Source organism: Phalangium opilio, unplaced genomic scaffold (assembly GCF_054372755.1).
Source record: "Phalangium opilio isolate 3A_F unplaced genomic scaffold, DU_Popi_V2 ptg000079l_1, whole genome shotgun sequence".
Lineage (NCBI taxonomy): Eukaryota > Metazoa > Arthropoda > Arachnida > Opiliones > Phalangiidae > Phalangium > Phalangium opilio.
The window spans coordinates 5115945-5134329 of record NW_028324187.1 but is presented as its reverse complement, the minus strand read 5'-3'; the positions used below and the strand labels follow the sequence as shown (position 1 = coordinate 5134329).

The 18385-nt window shown below is 36.0% G+C and overlaps 2 protein-coding genes and 1 long non-coding RNA gene across 3 annotated transcripts; 1 reads left to right on the top strand and 2 right to left on the bottom strand.

The window, feature by feature from the left end:
- Positions 1-1951: 1951 nt before the first annotated feature.
- Positions 1952-4698, top strand: LOC149654338 (epoxide hydrolase 1-like). The gene is made up of 7 exons (XM_089845806.1): positions 1952-2089; positions 2786-2943; positions 3014-3303; positions 3368-3684; positions 3743-3954; positions 4010-4244; positions 4318-4698. The coding sequence occupies exons 2-7, from the start codon at positions 2796-2798 to the stop codon at positions 4568-4570; spliced, it is 1455 nt and encodes a 484-aa protein (XP_089701932.1). The 5' UTR covers positions 1952-2089; positions 2786-2795; the 3' UTR covers positions 4571-4698.
- On the bottom strand, positions 4677-6471 carry LOC149654337 (uncharacterized). The gene is made up of 8 exons (XM_089845252.1): positions 6442-6471; positions 6319-6350; positions 6120-6243; positions 5906-6064; positions 5664-5823; positions 5391-5608; positions 5035-5333; positions 4677-4965 (listed from the first exon to the last, which is right to left on the bottom strand). Exons 1-8 carry the CDS (start codon positions 6469-6471, stop codon positions 4677-4679), a joined length of 1311 nt encoding a protein of 436 aa, XP_089701378.1.
- A 3468-nt stretch (positions 6472-9939) lies between these two features.
- LOC149654336 (uncharacterized) lies at positions 9940-18129 on the bottom strand. The gene is made up of 5 exons (XR_016370572.1): positions 16995-18129; positions 16818-16930; positions 16577-16734; positions 12337-13068; positions 9940-12272 (listed from the first exon to the last, which is right to left on the bottom strand). It is a non-coding gene; the product is annotated as an uncharacterized LOC149654336 (long non-coding RNA).
- Positions 18130-18385: the final 256 nt, after the last annotated feature.

The following is an 18385-nucleotide window of genomic DNA, read 5'->3' as shown; positions in this document are numbered from 1 at the left end:
GATGGAGGGGAGGTAGGGGGTGGGGCTTCTTCTCTTAAGGTGGCAAAATTTATGACATATTCGGTTAAGGTTTTATAATCCGATGATTAATTACCGATTGATTAATCGAATTTCTTAATTCTTTTAACAAATTTGGAACCCGTGCCAACTAGAAAAGGATTTTGGCTGCCCCCGTACCCTGAAATAATGAAAAATTGTTGACCGATCAATAAAAGTAACTAATTTCCCTCTTTCCCTCTCTCTCTCTCATTCGGAACTAAATGCCTTCTACAACTAAAGGCCCTTTATACCAATGAATTTATTACCCTAATCTTCTCTAAGCCCGTTGTCTAGAGCGCCTCTAGCGAGTTCGTTCAGTTGGATATGTCTTGCATTGGCTCTTGTAGATTAAAAGGTTCCCCCTTGAATTAAGGAATGTATGGTAACCATGCCTGAACGCACTATAACGCCATCACCGGCACGAATTTGTGGATGGAATAAGCGTTGGATTGTCGACCGAGATCGCGACTAAACCGATAGATAAATCAAAGGGCGCAATGGTTCTTCCATTCCAGAATCCAGATAGGCGTAAATAACTTAAGAAAGAATGTACCCCACGAATCAAAAGAAACGATCGCGATAAAGAAAGAAGATAATTTGGAAATTAATCGCATTTCGAGGCACCAAGTGATTTTTCTTTCAATTTCTTCACCCAAAGAAATAATTTTATACACGATGAAAGGCATTCAGTTTCAATGATTGCCCTTACAAGGATTAGTCAGGATTTAATTATAAAGTTGGTAGCGTTTAGTACCAGTTAAAAGTAGATCCCTTTTCTTTAGATTTCTTCAATCAAAGAAATAGTTTTTAATACGATGAAAGGCATTACCTTTCAATGATTGTCTTTACAAGTATTAGTTTTAGTTGGGATTTAACTATAAAGTTGGTAGCGTTTGTATTACCTAAAAATTGATCATTTTCAAAAGTCGGGGGGAGGGGGAGGGGGGTAAATGGAATCTGGTGTGTTAAGCACCTTGTTTACTTCAGACTGTCAGGGATAGATTTAATTTTAGACGTAGGAATGGAGAACGGTTAGTATTTACTTCAGTCCGACTCATAGCCCAGTATAGAGCCCCTCCCTCCAACACGTAACGAAAAGTTTAAATTATCTTATTGGCTCACTTAAACTACGTTTTGTTGACGTTACTGACGGGGACGGCGAAAAATACGTAATTCCTTTTTACCTCTGTCGCAATAACCCTCCCACCTCTTCTTTCATACCCCTCCGTCCCGGAGAAGGGGGTCAGGGACTTTGACGCGCGCCCACATTTCTCTGTTCTCCATTCCTACTTCTAAAATTGAATCTATCCCTGTTCAGACGTAACACTGATGGGAATGTGGATCACCCAAAGACGGCAGATATGGAACTTCTGTTAACGTTGAAGCTCTGTATGACGTCTTTCTTGATCACATGCCCTATAAATATTCCTTTTGAAGAGGCGCTGTTTATAAGGACTTCGTCTTTTAGTGTTTTCGCCTGGCGATGGGGCCTTTTTGAAGAACTAAATACCAGCACAACCCTTAGAAGCCCTTAAAAACTAGCTTTAATTTATAGTCAGTCGGCCTGGAGTTTGTTAAATGAAAGAGGATCAGAAAGGAAGTTACTTAAATTAATTTTTTACGTCTCAAGATACTTCTATAGAATTTACTTCTAATATTATGTAATACTGAAAAATTACACACCCACGAATGAAGCTAGGTCTCTCAACAACAAGAAGAAATAACAATGTATAGATAATTTTAAACGTTTATCTTTTGGCTTTCGTACGAGTCCTAAATAAACGTTATCTTCAAAAGAGGTTTATCTATGATAGACTAGAGAGATTAAGTTATTCGGTTCTCGTATTTACAGACAGCAGACGTTCAATCGAATGGTTAGCTTAACGTCTCTAATGTTTATCTAGGATGAATGGCCTTGAAACGCTGTTTGCGGGGTGAGGGAGAAACGCCGGTACACTGTACATAGTGCGAAACATTTGTAATTTAGATCGGCATATAGAGGGTGGCGATCGGGTCGGAGAGGAAGTCGCACGGAATACACTAGCTAAAGGTAATTAAATTTTCACCTGTGTTATGGATTTATATTCAACACCAAGCCAAACCAAGCCGCGACTTTTTACTCTTTTTTCATTCAAAACGAAATTAAAAATGCATTAAAAAGACGCTATGAATAAATAGATATTTCGATATATTTGAAGAAATATTAATATTTTTCAATATTAAGTTTCAAGATATTTGATTAAATATAGGTCTAGTGAGATTTTTCATTTTAAGTTAAAAATATAACGAGGTTTAAATTTATTATACCGACATTTGATTAATTTCAATATAGTCATATTTTACATTTAAACATTACTGTAGGGTTAAAGTTATACTTCTTGAATATTTGAGTAGAAATTTGGGAATTTTTTACCAGAAAAACTCCACTAAGATTGGGATAAAATTCGCGTTATAATTTGTGATAGTCATTGTCAAGGACTAGTTTATTATAGAATTTATCGACTAGACACTCATTATCGAATATCAAGATGTCCTCTAATAAAAAAAATCAAAGAATAGTGAGGAGTGAAAAATCACGATAACTCAGATAAAAGGAATGTGTTAATCTATTAACGGTACTAGTGTACTGTAACTTGTAAAGGGAAGAACACCTTAATACGAATACGAATCTAGTTTGTTGAAAAAAAAACCTATTTTTCGTGAAATCAATACGATATCCTAATTTTATGAAACGTTTAAATTAAAGGTTAGACAAAATGGGCAAAATTACTACCATTTTCCTACTGGTTGGTTTGTTATCGGCTGCCGGGGTTTACTTTATTTTTCCAAATTGGATTCGTGACCCCGAAGTACCCAAAGTGCCCAGTTTCGAATGGTTTGGTCGAGGAAAGGCACCAGTAGGTGGTAAGTACGGGTTAAAGTATAGCAAAAGTATTAACAATGTATTGAAGCGTTTCAATTTTTAAACGTATAGCTGAGAAGGCAGCGATCGTTTCAAAGCCTTTCAAAATCCAAGTAAAGGAATCCGAAATCGAAGACTTGAAACGTCGATTAGCTGCCACTCGTTATTCGGAACCCCTTGAAAACGTCAATTTTAATTACGGATTTCCTGGGAATGAATTGAAAAAAGTTGTTGATTACTGGTTGAATAAATACGACTGGTCCATCCACCAAGCGGAATTGAACAAGTACCAGCACTTCAAGGCCAATATCGAAGGAATTGACGTTCATTACTTGAGAGCAACCCCCACTAAGGTTGACAAGGTAATTAGAAATGACTGAACATTGTCACCGGATATTATCGACTATCTAACTGTTCTTTGTACAGAATCTTAAGGTGTTCCCATTGATGTTGATCCACGGTTGGCCAGGTTCCATTGTGGAGTTCCTGAAAATTATACCACTTTTAACAACGCCCCAACCAGGTCGTGACTTTGTCTTTGACGTCATCTGTCCGTCTATTCCTGGTTATGGTTATTCTGAAGCTCCGCACAAAGCCGGGTTCAACGCGGCATCCGCTGCTCGACTTTTCAACAAATTAATGTTGTCCTTGAAGTTTCAAAACGGGGATGGTAAATACTACGTTCAAGGTGGCGATTGGGGAAGTCTTATTGCGAGCATCATGTCCATTTTATATCCCGAAAAGTAGATTGGTTGGAAGTATTCTGTTGAGCTCATTTTAATTTCGATTGTACTTACACAGCGTTCGAGGTCTCCATCTGAACATGGCTACATTTGACATGAAAGGTCCCAGATACTTAGCTAGCTTAGTTATTGGAAGCGTCAAACCTGAACTAGTTCTCGACGAAGGACAAGGGAAATCAAATAGTTTGTTCCCTTTTAGCGAGTTCTTCGGTGAAATGATGCTAGAAATGGGATATATGCATATTCAAGCAACGAAACCGGACACAGTTGGTAAGGTGACTTAGCAATTCAACTTCAAGCTAAGTCTAATATACTTTGAATACAGGATCTGCCCTGACTGATTCGCCGGCTGGTTTAGCCGCGTATCTTCTTGAGAAATTTTCAACATGGGTAGACAAGTCCTTTAGAGACTTGCCAGATGGTGGTCTTACCAAAAATTTCAAACTCGATGAATTACTAACCAACGTCATGGTTTACTGGACAACCAACTCCATAACGTCGAGCGTTCGATTTTACAAAGAAAATATGAAACCGTCCTTCCAGGCACAGGGATTTGACTCGTACGTGTCACCCGCTTTATTTTAAAGTATAAGTTTTGTAACATAAGCATTCTTTATTTTTCATAAACTACAGAACTCCAATTGGCGTACCATCTGGATTGGCAGTTTTCCCGAACGAACTTTTCACGATATCTAAATTCATGGCTCAGGATAAATACCGTAAACTAGTGACCTTCACTCACCACAAGAAAGGAGGTCACTTCGCGGCTTTTGAAGTTCCTGAACTGTTAGCCGGAGATGTCGTTAAGTTTGTCGCTGAAACTGAGAAATTGTTAGCAGCCGAAAAAGCCAAACTAGAAGCAACTAGTAAAAAGACGACGACATAATTAAGGTGGAGTTCAACTACAACTAACAACCAATACATATTACTCTAAATGTATTAACATTCATTAACAAATTAACTGCTTGTTATTTAACTTGGCTCAATACAGATCAATAATTTTTTCTAAGTAAATGGTCAATATTGTTCTTCATTCTCCGTAGTTTTCTAGCCGCTGCTTTTTCCAATTGGTAAAGTTGAACGAGAACCTCCAAGGTAAATACAGAGCAACAAAGAGCCAGTCCGAAAAGCCATAAGTTGAAAACTTGGCGCAATTCGGATAGCATAATCTGGCGAATGCTTTGAACAATGGCTTCCGTTTTGTGCTCGTAAAATATCGGTTCTACGCGGTTTGCATAGTTTTTTCGTTGCCTTCGCGGCATTTCGAATGTGTTGAGAACCCTACGAAAGAAAACAAGGCGTAAAGAATTATTTCATTAATTAGAGCCGTTTATTAATGAAATTAATTACCGATGGTTTAAATATTCAACCCATTTTCTGGTGACATTTCGTCGAAAAATGTAGTAGCAGAAATAAGTGGCCAATGTTTCACGTCCTTTGTAGATTTTCGACTTTCCTTTCACTAGATGCGTTGGTTGCATTTGAATGACATTCTGGTCAACTAAGTACACGGCTTCGTGCCTAGCGCATTCCTCCATGTATTTTTTCATTGTTTCCTCCTTGATAAATTGGTTCGTCGGAAATTGTACCAAACTTTTCGATTTCAATATTTGTTTCCACAAAGCCTGCATTTGAACTTCTTTCGATTTCTACAAAGGTAAATGTACGTAAGTCAAAGTAGTGGGAATATTTTGAGCAGTTCTTACTTGTAATATATAAGGAATAATAGACGTATCTCTGGTCAATGGACGTAGTGTCGGTTTCTCTAATATGTCGCTAACGGTTTCAATGAACGGTACGTTATTGGCGATAAGAGCGCTTTTCAAGTTGCCCGAATAAAGCGTCATAAAAATCAATCCAGAAAACTCCCAAATGCAAAGAACCAATGGACTGGTGTCAAATCGCGAGTGCTGGCTATGCGGTGCTGTAGGCGATAGATTTTGCATTATCTAATTGGTTATTATTAACAGTTAACTTACAATTTTGCATCAAATAACGAAAGAGATTCCATAAATTGTCGTATACGTCACTCATAAACCCCTTATTTTTGCGATTGCGATTGTTGGCTAAACTGAAACGCTTTTGAATATGATAAAACATTGACAGAAACAAAATAGATCCAGCTATCAGTAACCAAACCTGGAGGAGACACGAGAGAAACTATAGACTTTGAGGGGCTTGGCAAACATAAACTCTTAATTGAGAAAGACAGACGACTTACGTCGCTAACGAATCCCGCTGTTTTCAGTTCAATGTGTTCGACCGTATTCGATACGCATGAATATATTGAATCCTCCAGATGAAAGACGGGACTACTTAGCGACGCTAGTTTTGCAATGGCGTCAACTGGTGTAATTGGGATGAGTAATACATCGGCTTCCTATATTGTAAATGACCAGTAAAAGAAATTCAACGATGTTTTTTCGTACACTTACTCCGTTGAGGACCATGTGAATCCGGTTCAAGACACCCTTTAAAGGTTGCGGTGTCTCCGATTTATTGAATTCCGGTAAAAACTGGTACGCATTATCGTTAGTTACATCGTAATTCAATGATATACTGTAAAAATTATTATGTGGGTTTGCGCTATTATAAGGTATTTCTAAAAACTGCAAACAGCCAATGACGTTATACTTTTTGTTATTACGAAAAGGAAGTAAATCTGTCTGAAAGAAAGGAAACCCCATTTAAGTCTACAAACTTATCAAGGTACATAGCTTGGATTAATTTGGAAGTTACAGAGTTTGGGTGCGGTACCAAAACAGCCTTCAAGATCGAGTCGTCCATATCAAACAGAGGACTTAACAATAGTGTTCGACGACGAATTTCCCACTGAGATTTTGAAGTAAGTCATACCAGGAATGCATACAGATAACAAGAATCATGGTGCCCCCATATCTATGCGGGTTTTGTGGGCCGGACTTGAGTACTATCGGTCACGTCTCATAATTATGATGTATTTCTAACTGTGATTTCATTGGTTTGTAGCAACGCGCGCGAGCTAAAATTAGTCATGCATAATGATTAGTCTAGCTTTTCCCACAAATCTGCCTAGATACGTTGAGAAGATTTTCACACGATTCCAATTAGAGTGTATGTATTTCTGATTGTGTAACATGTTTTTACATTATCGCATCGACGTATTCTCATTTTATTGGGTTCGACGAGTTTTTGCACTCGTAATGGGTTATAATGTAACTGGGCGTATTTCACTCGGAGCTTGTCGATCATAACAAATGCGTATTCCATTAAATGAACGCTTTTCGTAGAGCTTGTGACAAAAGCTATCGAATATCGTTTAATTTGAAAGCGTGCATTAAATTGAAAGCATATAGTTAAGTGATCTTTGTAAATTTAAAATTGATAGGTCAAAACAGGAATTATTTTAACATTTTGAAAGTATTCTTTTGCTATTATTATATTGAAATATATAGCATTTGAGCCGATTTCAAAGTTCTACGACACTGATAAAAGAACGTAGGTAGGAGCAGGGAACAAATAAAAATGGCCGCACTTGGAACCTTTCTCCCCCTGTCCCCAGTTCCCCACTGATGATACTGCAAGAATTTATAAAATTAGACTAAATAAATCAAGTTAATGTTTGAAATTCAACAGGTTCGTTGCAATAGTAGAGGATGAAATTTCAAATTAATGAATATTTCTGTTTAGTTATATCATGGAAGAACTAATTTATTTATTTATTTATTTATTTATTTATATATATAAATCAAAGACCTGACTGACAGACTGAGTGATAATCAACTCTTGGTTATCTAAACAAATAATTTAAAACGAAGTTATAACAAGACGACCCAAGGGCTGGGCTCGTAATAGTAGCCACATCGTACCGTACTTTGATGCGCATCCTTTAACAGTGGTAAAACATGGTACCCGTAAATACCCATTAAAAGAAGTACTCTAACAAAAAATTAGAACCCTTAATCCTTATTTCAATAAATTTACTTACGTTACAAGTTTAATATCCGGGGCCACAAGCTAGTACTTTCTTTTAAAACTCTTCTCGTTTTGTGGAGAAATAGACGTGTTTTGGGAACGTTCCCCTTTCGCTAGCTCGACAGAGAAGCTCTCCAGGATTACATTTTAACAAAGTTTGTTTTACAAATACGAAGGTGTATTTTGGTTACTTTTAAGGGTTGGTCGCTTTAGAAATTGAAATCTCAAGGTTTTTACTTCCGTTATTTTTGTATTCAAGGTTGGGTGGGTTTTTTTTTTACTATTGTTCACTTGCACTTATATATATTTCTTTTATACGCTTAATCTATGCATGGTTAATAATATATTTGCAATTTTTCAACACTCAGTGACTTAACGCACTTCCTATCTGGACGCAAATGCATAATGCTACGTTTTGCCACCAAATACCCTGGTTTTCCATCCTAACAACCTCGTTTTCCACCGTAGGATATTAGCGTGGAAAAACAGTGGAAATTCTAAGCCGATTAAAATTTGTTACTAATAGAAATTTTCTTATTATTTTCAGTACCTGGACTCAACACTTGGAAGTTACACGTTTATAAAAATATTCTTATTATTTTCATTATTATTCTATTTAATAAAATCTAATGTATCAATGAAATATATTTCAAAATAAAAACTTGCATTAATATTTATAAAATATTATTTGATAAAATTATTTCTATTTATAAGCTTATTAATTATAGTTATGGCGTCAAATAATAAAAAGAATAAAAGACTTTAACCAAAGTATTTTAATTACAAATTTTTATTAAATCCGATTGTATCAAATGGAATATATTTCGAAATAAAATATTGCATTAATATTTATAAGTCTGCCTGATAAATTTATTTTTACTTGTAAGCTTACTAATTATAGTTAGTGATTAAGGTATAGAAACTTAATTCATACCCTCTGAATTAGAGTATGATTAAAGTGCTTGCTCAACATAATAGAGCCGTCAGTCGAGCATGAATATTTTGAATACAGTTTCAAAGTTATAATGAATGATTTTATTCGAAGTGCATTGCACTGAAGCGTGTCGTAGAAGCCACGTAAAACAAACAAACTAATGCTTTAACTAGTGCTGGTTACATAACTGTGTGTTTGCTTATGTGTGTGGTAGTGAACGGATTAAAGGTTGCGTCTGGATTACGAGTAATTGTCGAGGGGCTACTCACTAAAAACTCGTTAGTGCTTTTAAACAGGATTGGGATTTTGGGTTACTTAGGGGCTATGGGTTATTATTATTAATATTAACGGATAATTAAGCATTAACACATTTGCCACTAGGGGCGCTGTATACGTAGTTACGTATTTACTGACATCTAAAGCATGATAAATTCTGCTAGACTTTCGTGTAAGCAATATGTAGTTCATAAATTGCCGTTAGGGGCGCTGTATACGTAGTTACGTATTTACTGACATCTAAAGCATGATAAATTCTGCTAGACTTTCGTGTAGGCAATAGATAGTTCATAAATTGCCGTTAGGGGCGCTGTATACGTAGTTACGTATTTACTGACATCTAAAGCATGATAAATTCTGCTAGACTTTCGTGTAGGCAATTGATAGTTCATAAATTGCCGTTAGGGGCGCTGTGTACGTAGTTACGTATTTACTGACATCTAAACATGGTCAATTTTTGCTATGACGTCATATACGGTGACGTGTCATGACGTCAAATCCGGTGACGTGTCATGACGTCACATCCGATGACGTGTCATGACGTCATATCCGGTGACGTGTCATGACGTCATATCCGGTGACGTGTCATGACGTCATATCCGGTGACGTCACCTAAGACGTCAACGAGGTTATTGACTTGTGACGTCACGACAGATGTTAATGGTAAAAGGTAATGATTGTCCATTCATCTAGGCCTACCGTTCATTCATATAGGCCTAGCGTTCATTCATTTAGGCCTAGCAGTGTTCAGCTATTTGAATTTCGTGCCTAGGTTATCGCGCTTGCAGCGCCACTCCGACTTTGGAAATTCGGTATCTAGGTACCAGGTAGAAGTTCAGCTGCGAGCTCATTCTTTCGCCCGGAGCCATCGAGGTCACTTAGGAAAACCTTTGCTGCTGCCCAGCTGATGCTAATCACAGCTCTTAAAGTCGATCGAGGAGGGTTCCGCCATTTCTCAGATCGTTTTTCTAAAGGAAACTTGGAAGATTCGGAGCTCTTCAAGACTTATCGGCCATTGCTTTGCCAGTTTGCCTCGTGTCGTACCGAACCGTAGTAAGCGTAAGCCTTTCAATAATCCAAACTCATCCAGCTCAGGTTTAATTACTTTATTTATTTTAAGTGTTTAAATTAGTTAGATAGTGTTAAATGTTAGTAAATTATATTTATTTATTGAAAATTAAGTCCCATAAATTTTACAACGCGGTCAAGTCGGACAAGGCTTAACTAAAACAATTCCTTATTAATTAGTTAACGGGGAAACTATTATTTAAACTATTATTTACCGGGGTACATAATTTACAAAATCTGAATCTAAAATAATTAAGAAGCGCAGAGAGAATTTTACAACACGTGGTTGAATTTAAATGCGAAAAGGCTTAACGAAGATAATCGCTTATTAATCAGTAATTAAAGGCTTTTAGTTAGGATATTATTATTCAACCTATTATTTATCGGGGTACATAATTATTTTAGATATGTGAGAGATTTTTGAAATTAAGTTCCACAGAGAATTATTCTACACGAGGTTGAGTTTAAATGGGGCAAGGCTTAACTTGGGGACCGTTCGGGCAGAGTGTTAAGTTATAGTTTAAATATATGAGGGAGTAGTTTTAATTTAAATTAAATAAATGACAGTTTTCCCAAAATTATTTTCTATGCAATTACGGGAAGAATTAAGTCACCGGAGACTTTAATTTTAATGGGACAAGGCTTAAATTGGAGACTGATTTCTGCCCTGAAGTTTAATTTAAATTAATAGGGGAATAGTTTTAATTTAAATTAAATAAATGACAGTTTTCCCAAAATTATTTTCTATACAATTACGGGAAGAATTAAGTCACCGGAGACTCTTTAATTTTAATGGGACAAGGCTTAAATTGGAGACTGATTTCTGCCCTGAAGTTTAATTTATAAATTAATAGGGGAATAGTTTTAATTTAAATTAAATAAATGACAGTTTTCCCAAAATTATTTTCTATACAATTACGGGAAGAATTAAGTCACCGGAGACTCTTTAATTTTAATGGGACAATGCTTAACTTGGAGACTGATTTCTGCCCTGAAGTTTTAATTTAAATTAAGAGGGGAATAGTTTTAATTTAAAATAAATATAAATAATTGACAGGTTTCCTAAAATTATTTTCGATACAATTATGGGAAAGAATTTAGTTTTGTTCGGCAAGTAAGGTAGTTTAGTCCCTCTTAATTTTGGGTGGCAATTACGGGTAAAAATTTTGGGTAAAAAAAGTATAGTGTTAAGATTTAAAGCTTTTACATTATTTGAGATTAATTTAGCTAGCAGGTTCCCTTTAATTTAACTAAAAATATTTTTTTTTTGGACCTTGAAGTACCCTTTTGACTTTAAATAGGCATTAGCTTAATATGTGTTATTAATATATTGTCATTTATAGATGCAGCCGATTTCCTTGGATTTTTTTCATGGCTGGTTGATCAGATGCTTTCAACATGCGATTGATCGGAAGTTCCTTGGCTGTTAAAGATCTTTCCCGATGACATCTTTCTTGGATTTGCGATACATGCTGTCATAGACGGATCTGGACTTGCTATCTCTCACTGATGACTTCCAAAGAGCATTACGGAACCTAGAAGATATTAAACGAGAAACACTTAATTTTTTTTATTACGGGAAGTCTTTGTAACTACTTAATTTTTTTTTGCGTTCAAATTTTATTTGTAACTACTCAATTTATTTTTTCGCGTTCAAATTTTAATTTACCAAACCCTGTAATTATTTTTCTTGTTCAAAATTTTTGTAAACACTTGGTTTTTTTTCTTCTTATTGAATAAATTTTGCCTTAAACCTCGTTCTTTCTTTTCTTGAATTTTTTTTGATACTAGACTTGGTTTCAATTTTTTAAACTCAAACACTTAGGGAGTTTTTTTTGACCCCTTTTTTTATAATTTTTACAAAAACTAAAGAAAATAATACAATAAAAATAATTTTTTTTCAAAACAAATTATTTTTTTATTAAAATTATTAAAAAATATAAAAAACATCAAAAAAATTGTAAAAATAAGCATAAAAAATGTCAAAAAAACTACCCTAAGTGTTTTTCGACTATTTTTGTTCCTTCCCCAATATCGAAACTTTAATTTTAAACTTAAGCTACCACCCCCAAAGTAAGCCTTGCGAGCCCAATTTAAATTTTACAAGTCCCTGGGACAAATCGGGAAACGTAAAATTTAAACTAAGGCCCGCTGTAGAGCCCCCAAAACCAGGAAACTTCGTCCTTAGAATGGGATTTCCAATGATAGTCCACTTGCAGACGTCCATAGCATGGGATTTCCAATGAGAGTCCACTCGCTGTCGTCCACAGCATGGGATTTCCAATGAGAGTCCACTCGCTGTCGTCCACAGCATGGGATTTCCAATGAGAGTCCACTCGCTGACGTCCACTTCTTCCTGCGCAAGAAAAATTCGAATTACTATTTGGAAAAAGGCACACGAATAACTTGAAATTAATTACCTTAATACGAAAGTCCACTCGAGTATTTTCGCTAGACGTAACGCAAAATGTTCCGGCATAAGACAAATGACTATTTTTTTGGCATAAAAGGCACACTCGTAACAGTAATAGGGAAATAATACCGTAAAAAGCTAAGCCTCGCCTTAAACCCGCTTAAAATCGTGTTAACTTTTAAAGGACAAAGCGTATAAGCAACCTTCTACCTTAAACATAAATCATAAATTTATTTAAATCCTACAAAACTCCCTCAAGGAGTTGCCAAACGCTTTTCCCCTAAAAATATTTATAATTAAAACCATAAACTAGATACCTTAATACCGCAAAGTGAATCTCAGCCTTGAAATCCTGATTACGCGTTCATTATTCTTAAAAGGGAGGGCTAGGACCAGTGTTCACCTATTCCATAAGTAAGATTTTATTTATGTCCTGGCGAAAAGAAAAATCCCTAAAAAATTAAAGGACACAGCGCTTCCCTTCTAACAATAAATAGAATAATAAATAATAAACTAAATACCCTAATAATTGCCTAAATGTCTCACAGGCTGTCTAAATAGTTTTAGTAATGAGAATATGAGATTCCCTTTCAACGGATAAAATCAAATTGTAGACCTCAATTAAGAAGGGGATTGTAATGGGTTCATTGACCTGATTAATATTGGGTGCCTTTTTCCAAAAAAATAGTTATTGATTCTAGAATCCAACATAAATTTCTCCTTTGGAAACAGATGGTAGCTATCAAAAATAAAATTCAAACAATCAAATACCGATTAAAATTATTATCAATTTAAATGGCACAAGTATTTTCAGGGCCGGATTAGGCAATTTTGCACCCGGGGGCCGGGATAATGCGCGCCCCCTTAAGTCGAAAAAAATAGGAACAGCAAATGATGCTAAGGGGGGAACATTGAGTTAAAGTGCCCCCAACAAGCATTGCGCCCGTGGGCCAGTACCCCTTCCCCCCCCTTTAATCCGGCCCTGACTAAAACATATTCAAAGGGCATCTTCCCATCTCTAGTAGAACCAGAGTTATGAACCTCCAAAGTTGGGTGTAATACTATTCCTATGGAGGGCCTGTTTATGAAAGGTTTTCTCAATTACTGGGCCCCTTTTCACTCGATCCTCAAGTTTTTAGTATGGTTGGGTGGGGGGGGGCAATAGGACTATAACATACTCAAAGGACATTTCCGTATCTCTAGTAGAACCAGAGTTATTAGTCTCCAAAGTTGGGTGTAATGCTATTCCTATGGAGGGTCTGTTTTATGAACACTTTTCTCAATTACTCAGCCCCGTTTTTACTCGATCCCCAATTTTTTTACCATGGTTGGATGGGAGGAAAATAGGACTATAACGTACTCAAAGGAGATCTCCGAATCCCTAGTAGAACCAGATTTATGAGCCTCCAAAGTTGGGTGTAATGCTATTCCTATGTAGGGGGTTTGTTAGTGAACACTTTCCTCAAATGCTCGGGCCCTGTTTACTCGACCCCCAAGATTTTACTATGGTTGGATGGGGGGGGCAAATAGGACTATAACATACTCAAAGGACATCTTCCCATCTCTAGTAGAACCAGAGTTACGAGTCTCCAAAGTTGGGTGTAATGCTATTCCTATGGAGGGTCTGATTATGAACATTTTTCTCAATTAATCGGGCCGTTTTTATTCTATTCCCAAGATTTTAGTATGGTTGGATGGGGGGGGCAAATAGGACTATAAGATACTCAAAGGGCATGTCCCAATCTCTAGTAGAACCAGAGTTATGAGTCTCCAAAGTTGGGTGTAATGCTATTCCTATGGAGGGTCTGATTATGAACATTTTTCTCAATTAATCGGGCCGTTTTTATTCTATCCCCAAGATTTTAGTATGGTTGGATGGGGGGGGGGCAAATAGGACTATAAGATACTCAAAGGGCATGTCCCAATCTCTAGTAGAACCAGAGTTATGAGTCTCCAAGCTGGGTGTAATGTTATTCCTATGCAATTAATTGGCCCCTTTTAATTCGATTCCCAAGGATGCACCCCCAACAAGACATGCGCCCGGGGATCAGTGCCAGGGCCGGAAATAAGCACAGGACACTGGACATTGTCCAATAAAATTTTTAAATGTCCCATAATTTTTTAAAAACTAAGGGGGTCACTGGACATTTTGACCAATAAATTTTCCGATGTTTTTATAGCTTGACTATGAAGATACAACACTATTTTTGCACACTCCAGTGGACAATGTCCCATAAATTTTCCAGTCAAAGGAGGGGTCACTGGACACATGTCCTATAAGAATTTTTTCTTATTTCCGGCCCTGATCAGGGCCCCCTCAGCCCCCTCCCCTCCCTTTAATCCGGCCCAGACTATTTTGAATAACAATAATTTACTTCCAAATAAATCATTTAACTTAACTAGATAAATAAATATTAATACTTTCCAGGGTCAATCTTGAAATATCAATTAAATAAACACTTTGAATTACTTTTAAACCGACTAAAAAGATTGAACAGTAAAACCAGGAATAAATGCAATGCGCAGTTAATAAGATTAATTCCAAGTATTTAGAATGAGTACGACATAAATGTGAATCACGAATACTGTGTGTGTACACAACTCCCCAAAATAAACTAAGGCTATGTTTTCTACAAACAAAGGTCGTAATCAACAGGGTTGGCCAAATTACTAATTGACAATTAGAAATTACAATTCTAATTTGTAATTCAATTACATTTTTCTGAACTTAATAGTAATTGGTAATTGTAATTTAACAAATATTGTAATTTGTAATTGTCGTTTTTAAAACATTGTAAAAGTAATTCAATTACATTTGTCAATTACAATTACAAAATATGCAAACAAATGCGGAAATAGTATGAATCAGATTCTCTGACTGAAATGTATCATCTTAAGTGGGTATGATTTTTGTACAGCATAAGGCTAGGTTGAATAGCTTCTTTGCAGTGTAAGCTACATTTTAACAAAATGAACGGTAAAATATTTTCTCACGGCAGCTCTTGGCTTGGTTTTTCGATTTCCTTCGCGAGTTTTATTTCTGTGATATGACTGATTTCGTAAATTAATTAAGGATCTCTTGTTATGGTACAGATTACGTGATTTTTCATTTTATCAACGATTTCGGATGAGTTTGTAGTTGACTAGTTTCTAGTGGTAGTTGTCAAAACTGTTATTTCGCGAGAATATCATTGATATTGATAAGGGATTAATGCATTCCTGCAATCTAAAATCACTATTTTTCCCATGTTGAGCAATCATTTCTAAAGTATAACACCCCACTACCATCGTAATTTCAATGTGAAATCTAATTCAATTAATAATTTGTAATTGAATGATTGGGAATCTGTAATTGTAGTTTATAATTTGTAATTGAATGATTGGGAATCTGTAATTGTATTTAATAATTTGTAATTGAATGATTCCGAATTTGTAATTGTAATATATGATTTGTAATGTATGAAACTTTTGAACTTTTGATTTGTAATTGTAATTGTAATTTGTAATTGAGGGTTCATGTAATTTGGCCAACCCTGGATAGAGTAATATCGGTAGAGAGGGGGAGTGAACTGTGTATCCCCTTCGTTGGAGGCAACTTTGTATTAGAGAATACTATTTGCCTTCGGAAGGGGGGATATCACTAAGGTAAGAGATAGAGGGTTATGACGTTGCCATATATGTGAAAGATATTACTCTATTAAAGATCAATTTTCCACTTTTTCTTTTTTTTTTTGCTCCTGTGGGGGAATGTCGAGCCAGGGCTTATGAGAAAACCTTACAGCTCCGAAGAACATAGAGGCACATACGGTGGGGCATTATAGTTTGAGGTACTGTTTCAGTGTTGACTCAAATTGGGTCTTAGATATAATGATACAATCTCAGGGGGAAGTGAATTCCAAAAAGGAGAGCTTAAGTTGGTTTTTAAGGGCATATCGGTGGAATAATTTCTACCATGACCCCTTGTGGGAGCGATAGAGGGGCCATCAGAAAAATAAGTTTCATTAGGGGAGTTTAAGGTTTTGAACAAGCTTAAAAGGTCAAAATATTTGCGACGCGTTGTTAGGGAAGACCAACCAAGAATAGAAAGTTGTACTTCCCTTGGTAGGTGTCGGAGAGACAACCCTGGATATTGTCTAGATACTTAATATCGATAACGGAATGGGGGTAACGCTTAATTTCCATTCGGTTGCGATGAAACTTTGGTATTTAATCTAAATTAACCCTTAATATATAAATAAAATATTTACCTGGAAAGTTCTCTGTAGCCAGCCACCAAATGCTAAGCCTCGGTCGTAGTGTACCAATGCGGCTCCTCCAAGGCTCCAAAAGACATAGGATACTAAGCCTTGGTCGTAAGTAACAAACGTATTTGGTACGGTTAAGCATAAATTTTCCACTTGCGACGCTTAATTTCCGATCGGTTGCGATAAAACATTGGTATTTAATCCAAATTAATCCTTAAAATATAAATAAAATCAAAATATTTACCAGAAAAGATCGCACAGAAAATCGCAGCATCCAGTTTACACGAAAAACGTCCCAAAAATAACCCAGAATGAATAGGCTTATTTGTTGCAAACGTGGACCGCTAGATGGCGTTGCTAAAACCAGAATAGAGTAGTATCTTTCACATATATGGCAACGTCATAACCATCTATCTCTTACCTTAGTGATATCCCCCCTTCCGAAGGCAAATAGTATTCTCTAATACAAAGTTGCCTCCAACGAAGGGGATACACAGTTCACTCCCCCTCTCTACCGATATTACTCTATTTAGGCAGACTTCAAAATATGGCAGGAGTGTGCGTTTCAATTTTATTGCTTCTATTTTCTAATATAATTAATAATTTAGTTAATTATAATTTACTAATGTCTTCTAAACAGCCCAAAACACTATTCTCCACTTTTAAAAAGTGGTACCGGAGTTTATGGATTCCTACAGCTGGAAAAACCACCCTATAAACATGTTTGTCTAATAGGTCGAAACCTGAAATCATAATAATTAAACTAATTCCTATGAAGGGTAATTAATTTTACAGGGGACCCAGTTTTACGTTGATCTAGATCAAATAAAAGTTCTGAAATGAAAAGTGTATTAAATTCCAAAATCTTTGTTTGTTTTTGGCCTAATTATTCCTGTTCTTAATTAGAAAATTAGTAAAATAAAAATAGTAATGAAGAAAGACGATGCTATGGGTTTAGCTGCCCCATAAATAGGGTGTCCTGTAAGAATAATCTTGTTGCAATACGCGTCAAAATGCTATCAGAAATTCAACCTAAAATGGTTCAATCGCAAGAGATGCGAGTCTTCCCTCCAGTAATGACAATGGTCAATAATACCAGAAGGGGGTAATAGAACCTTGCTCTAAATGTTCCGATGTTGGGAAGAGTGACGTTACACTTACCCCGCTTTGAGAAGTATTATATACTTCTGATATGTCCGCTAGCTTCAAACGTTACAGCATAAGTTTATAAGATATGTTCCATAAGTATGTCACTACCCATACTTCGTAATGTTAGAGGCTTAATGAGAGCTAGTTCAAGAACGACAAGCGAGAATTGACTACACTCGGTTTTGCAGTCCATCATCCTCTTTAGTCTGTACTAAGCCTTTGACAGGGCTTCACTAGGCGTCGCTTTACGAGAATCTATGACGTTTCGCCTGTCTATTTATTTATTTATTTATTTAGTTCAGTACAGGTAAGCCATCAGAGCTTGGTTAGTACAACCGAGAGAGATTAACGATTTAGTTATACAGAGATGAACGATTTAGTTATACAGAGATTAACGATTTAGTTATACATTAGTAAAAAAAAAGAAAAAAAAACAAAAAAAGATAAGTAAAAAAAAAAAAAAAAAAAAATAAGTGACAAAGTAGAAAAAAGATAAGTAACAAAGTAAAAAACGGTATGACTACAGGTCAATTTGGGGTATTATTGAAGTGAGCCGATAACTTAGCGCGAAATTTTGATTTATCTGAGATGGTAATAATAGATTCAGGGAGTGCGTTCCAATCTGAGATGACAGTGTGGGTGAAATGATGACAAGCTCTCATT

Excerpts from the sequence above, each read along its gene's own strand:
- LOC149654338 (XM_089845806.1), top strand. The coding sequence starts at position 2,796 with ATGGGCAAAATTACTACCATTTTCCTACTGGTTGGTTTGTTATCGGCT. Across the intron at positions 3,304-3,367 it reads CCCCCACTAAGGTTGACAAG|AATCTTAAGGTGTTCCCATT; the intron begins GTAATTAGAAAT and ends TTCTTTGTACAG. Across the intron at positions 4,245-4,317 it reads CAGGCACAGGGATTTGACTC|AACTCCAATTGGCGTACCAT; the intron begins GTACGTGTCACC and ends CATAAACTACAG.
- LOC149654337 (XM_089845252.1), bottom strand. The coding sequence starts at position 6,471 with ATGGACGACTCGATCTTGAAGGCTGTTTTG. Across the intron at positions 6,351-6,441 it reads CGATCTTGAAGGCTGTTTTG|ACAGATTTACTTCCTTTTCG; the intron begins GTACCGCACCCA and ends CCTTTCTTTCAG. Across the intron at positions 5,334-5,390 it reads TTATTCCTTATATATTACAA|AAATCGAAAGAAGTTCAAAT; the intron begins GTAAGAACTGCT and ends TTACCTTTGTAG.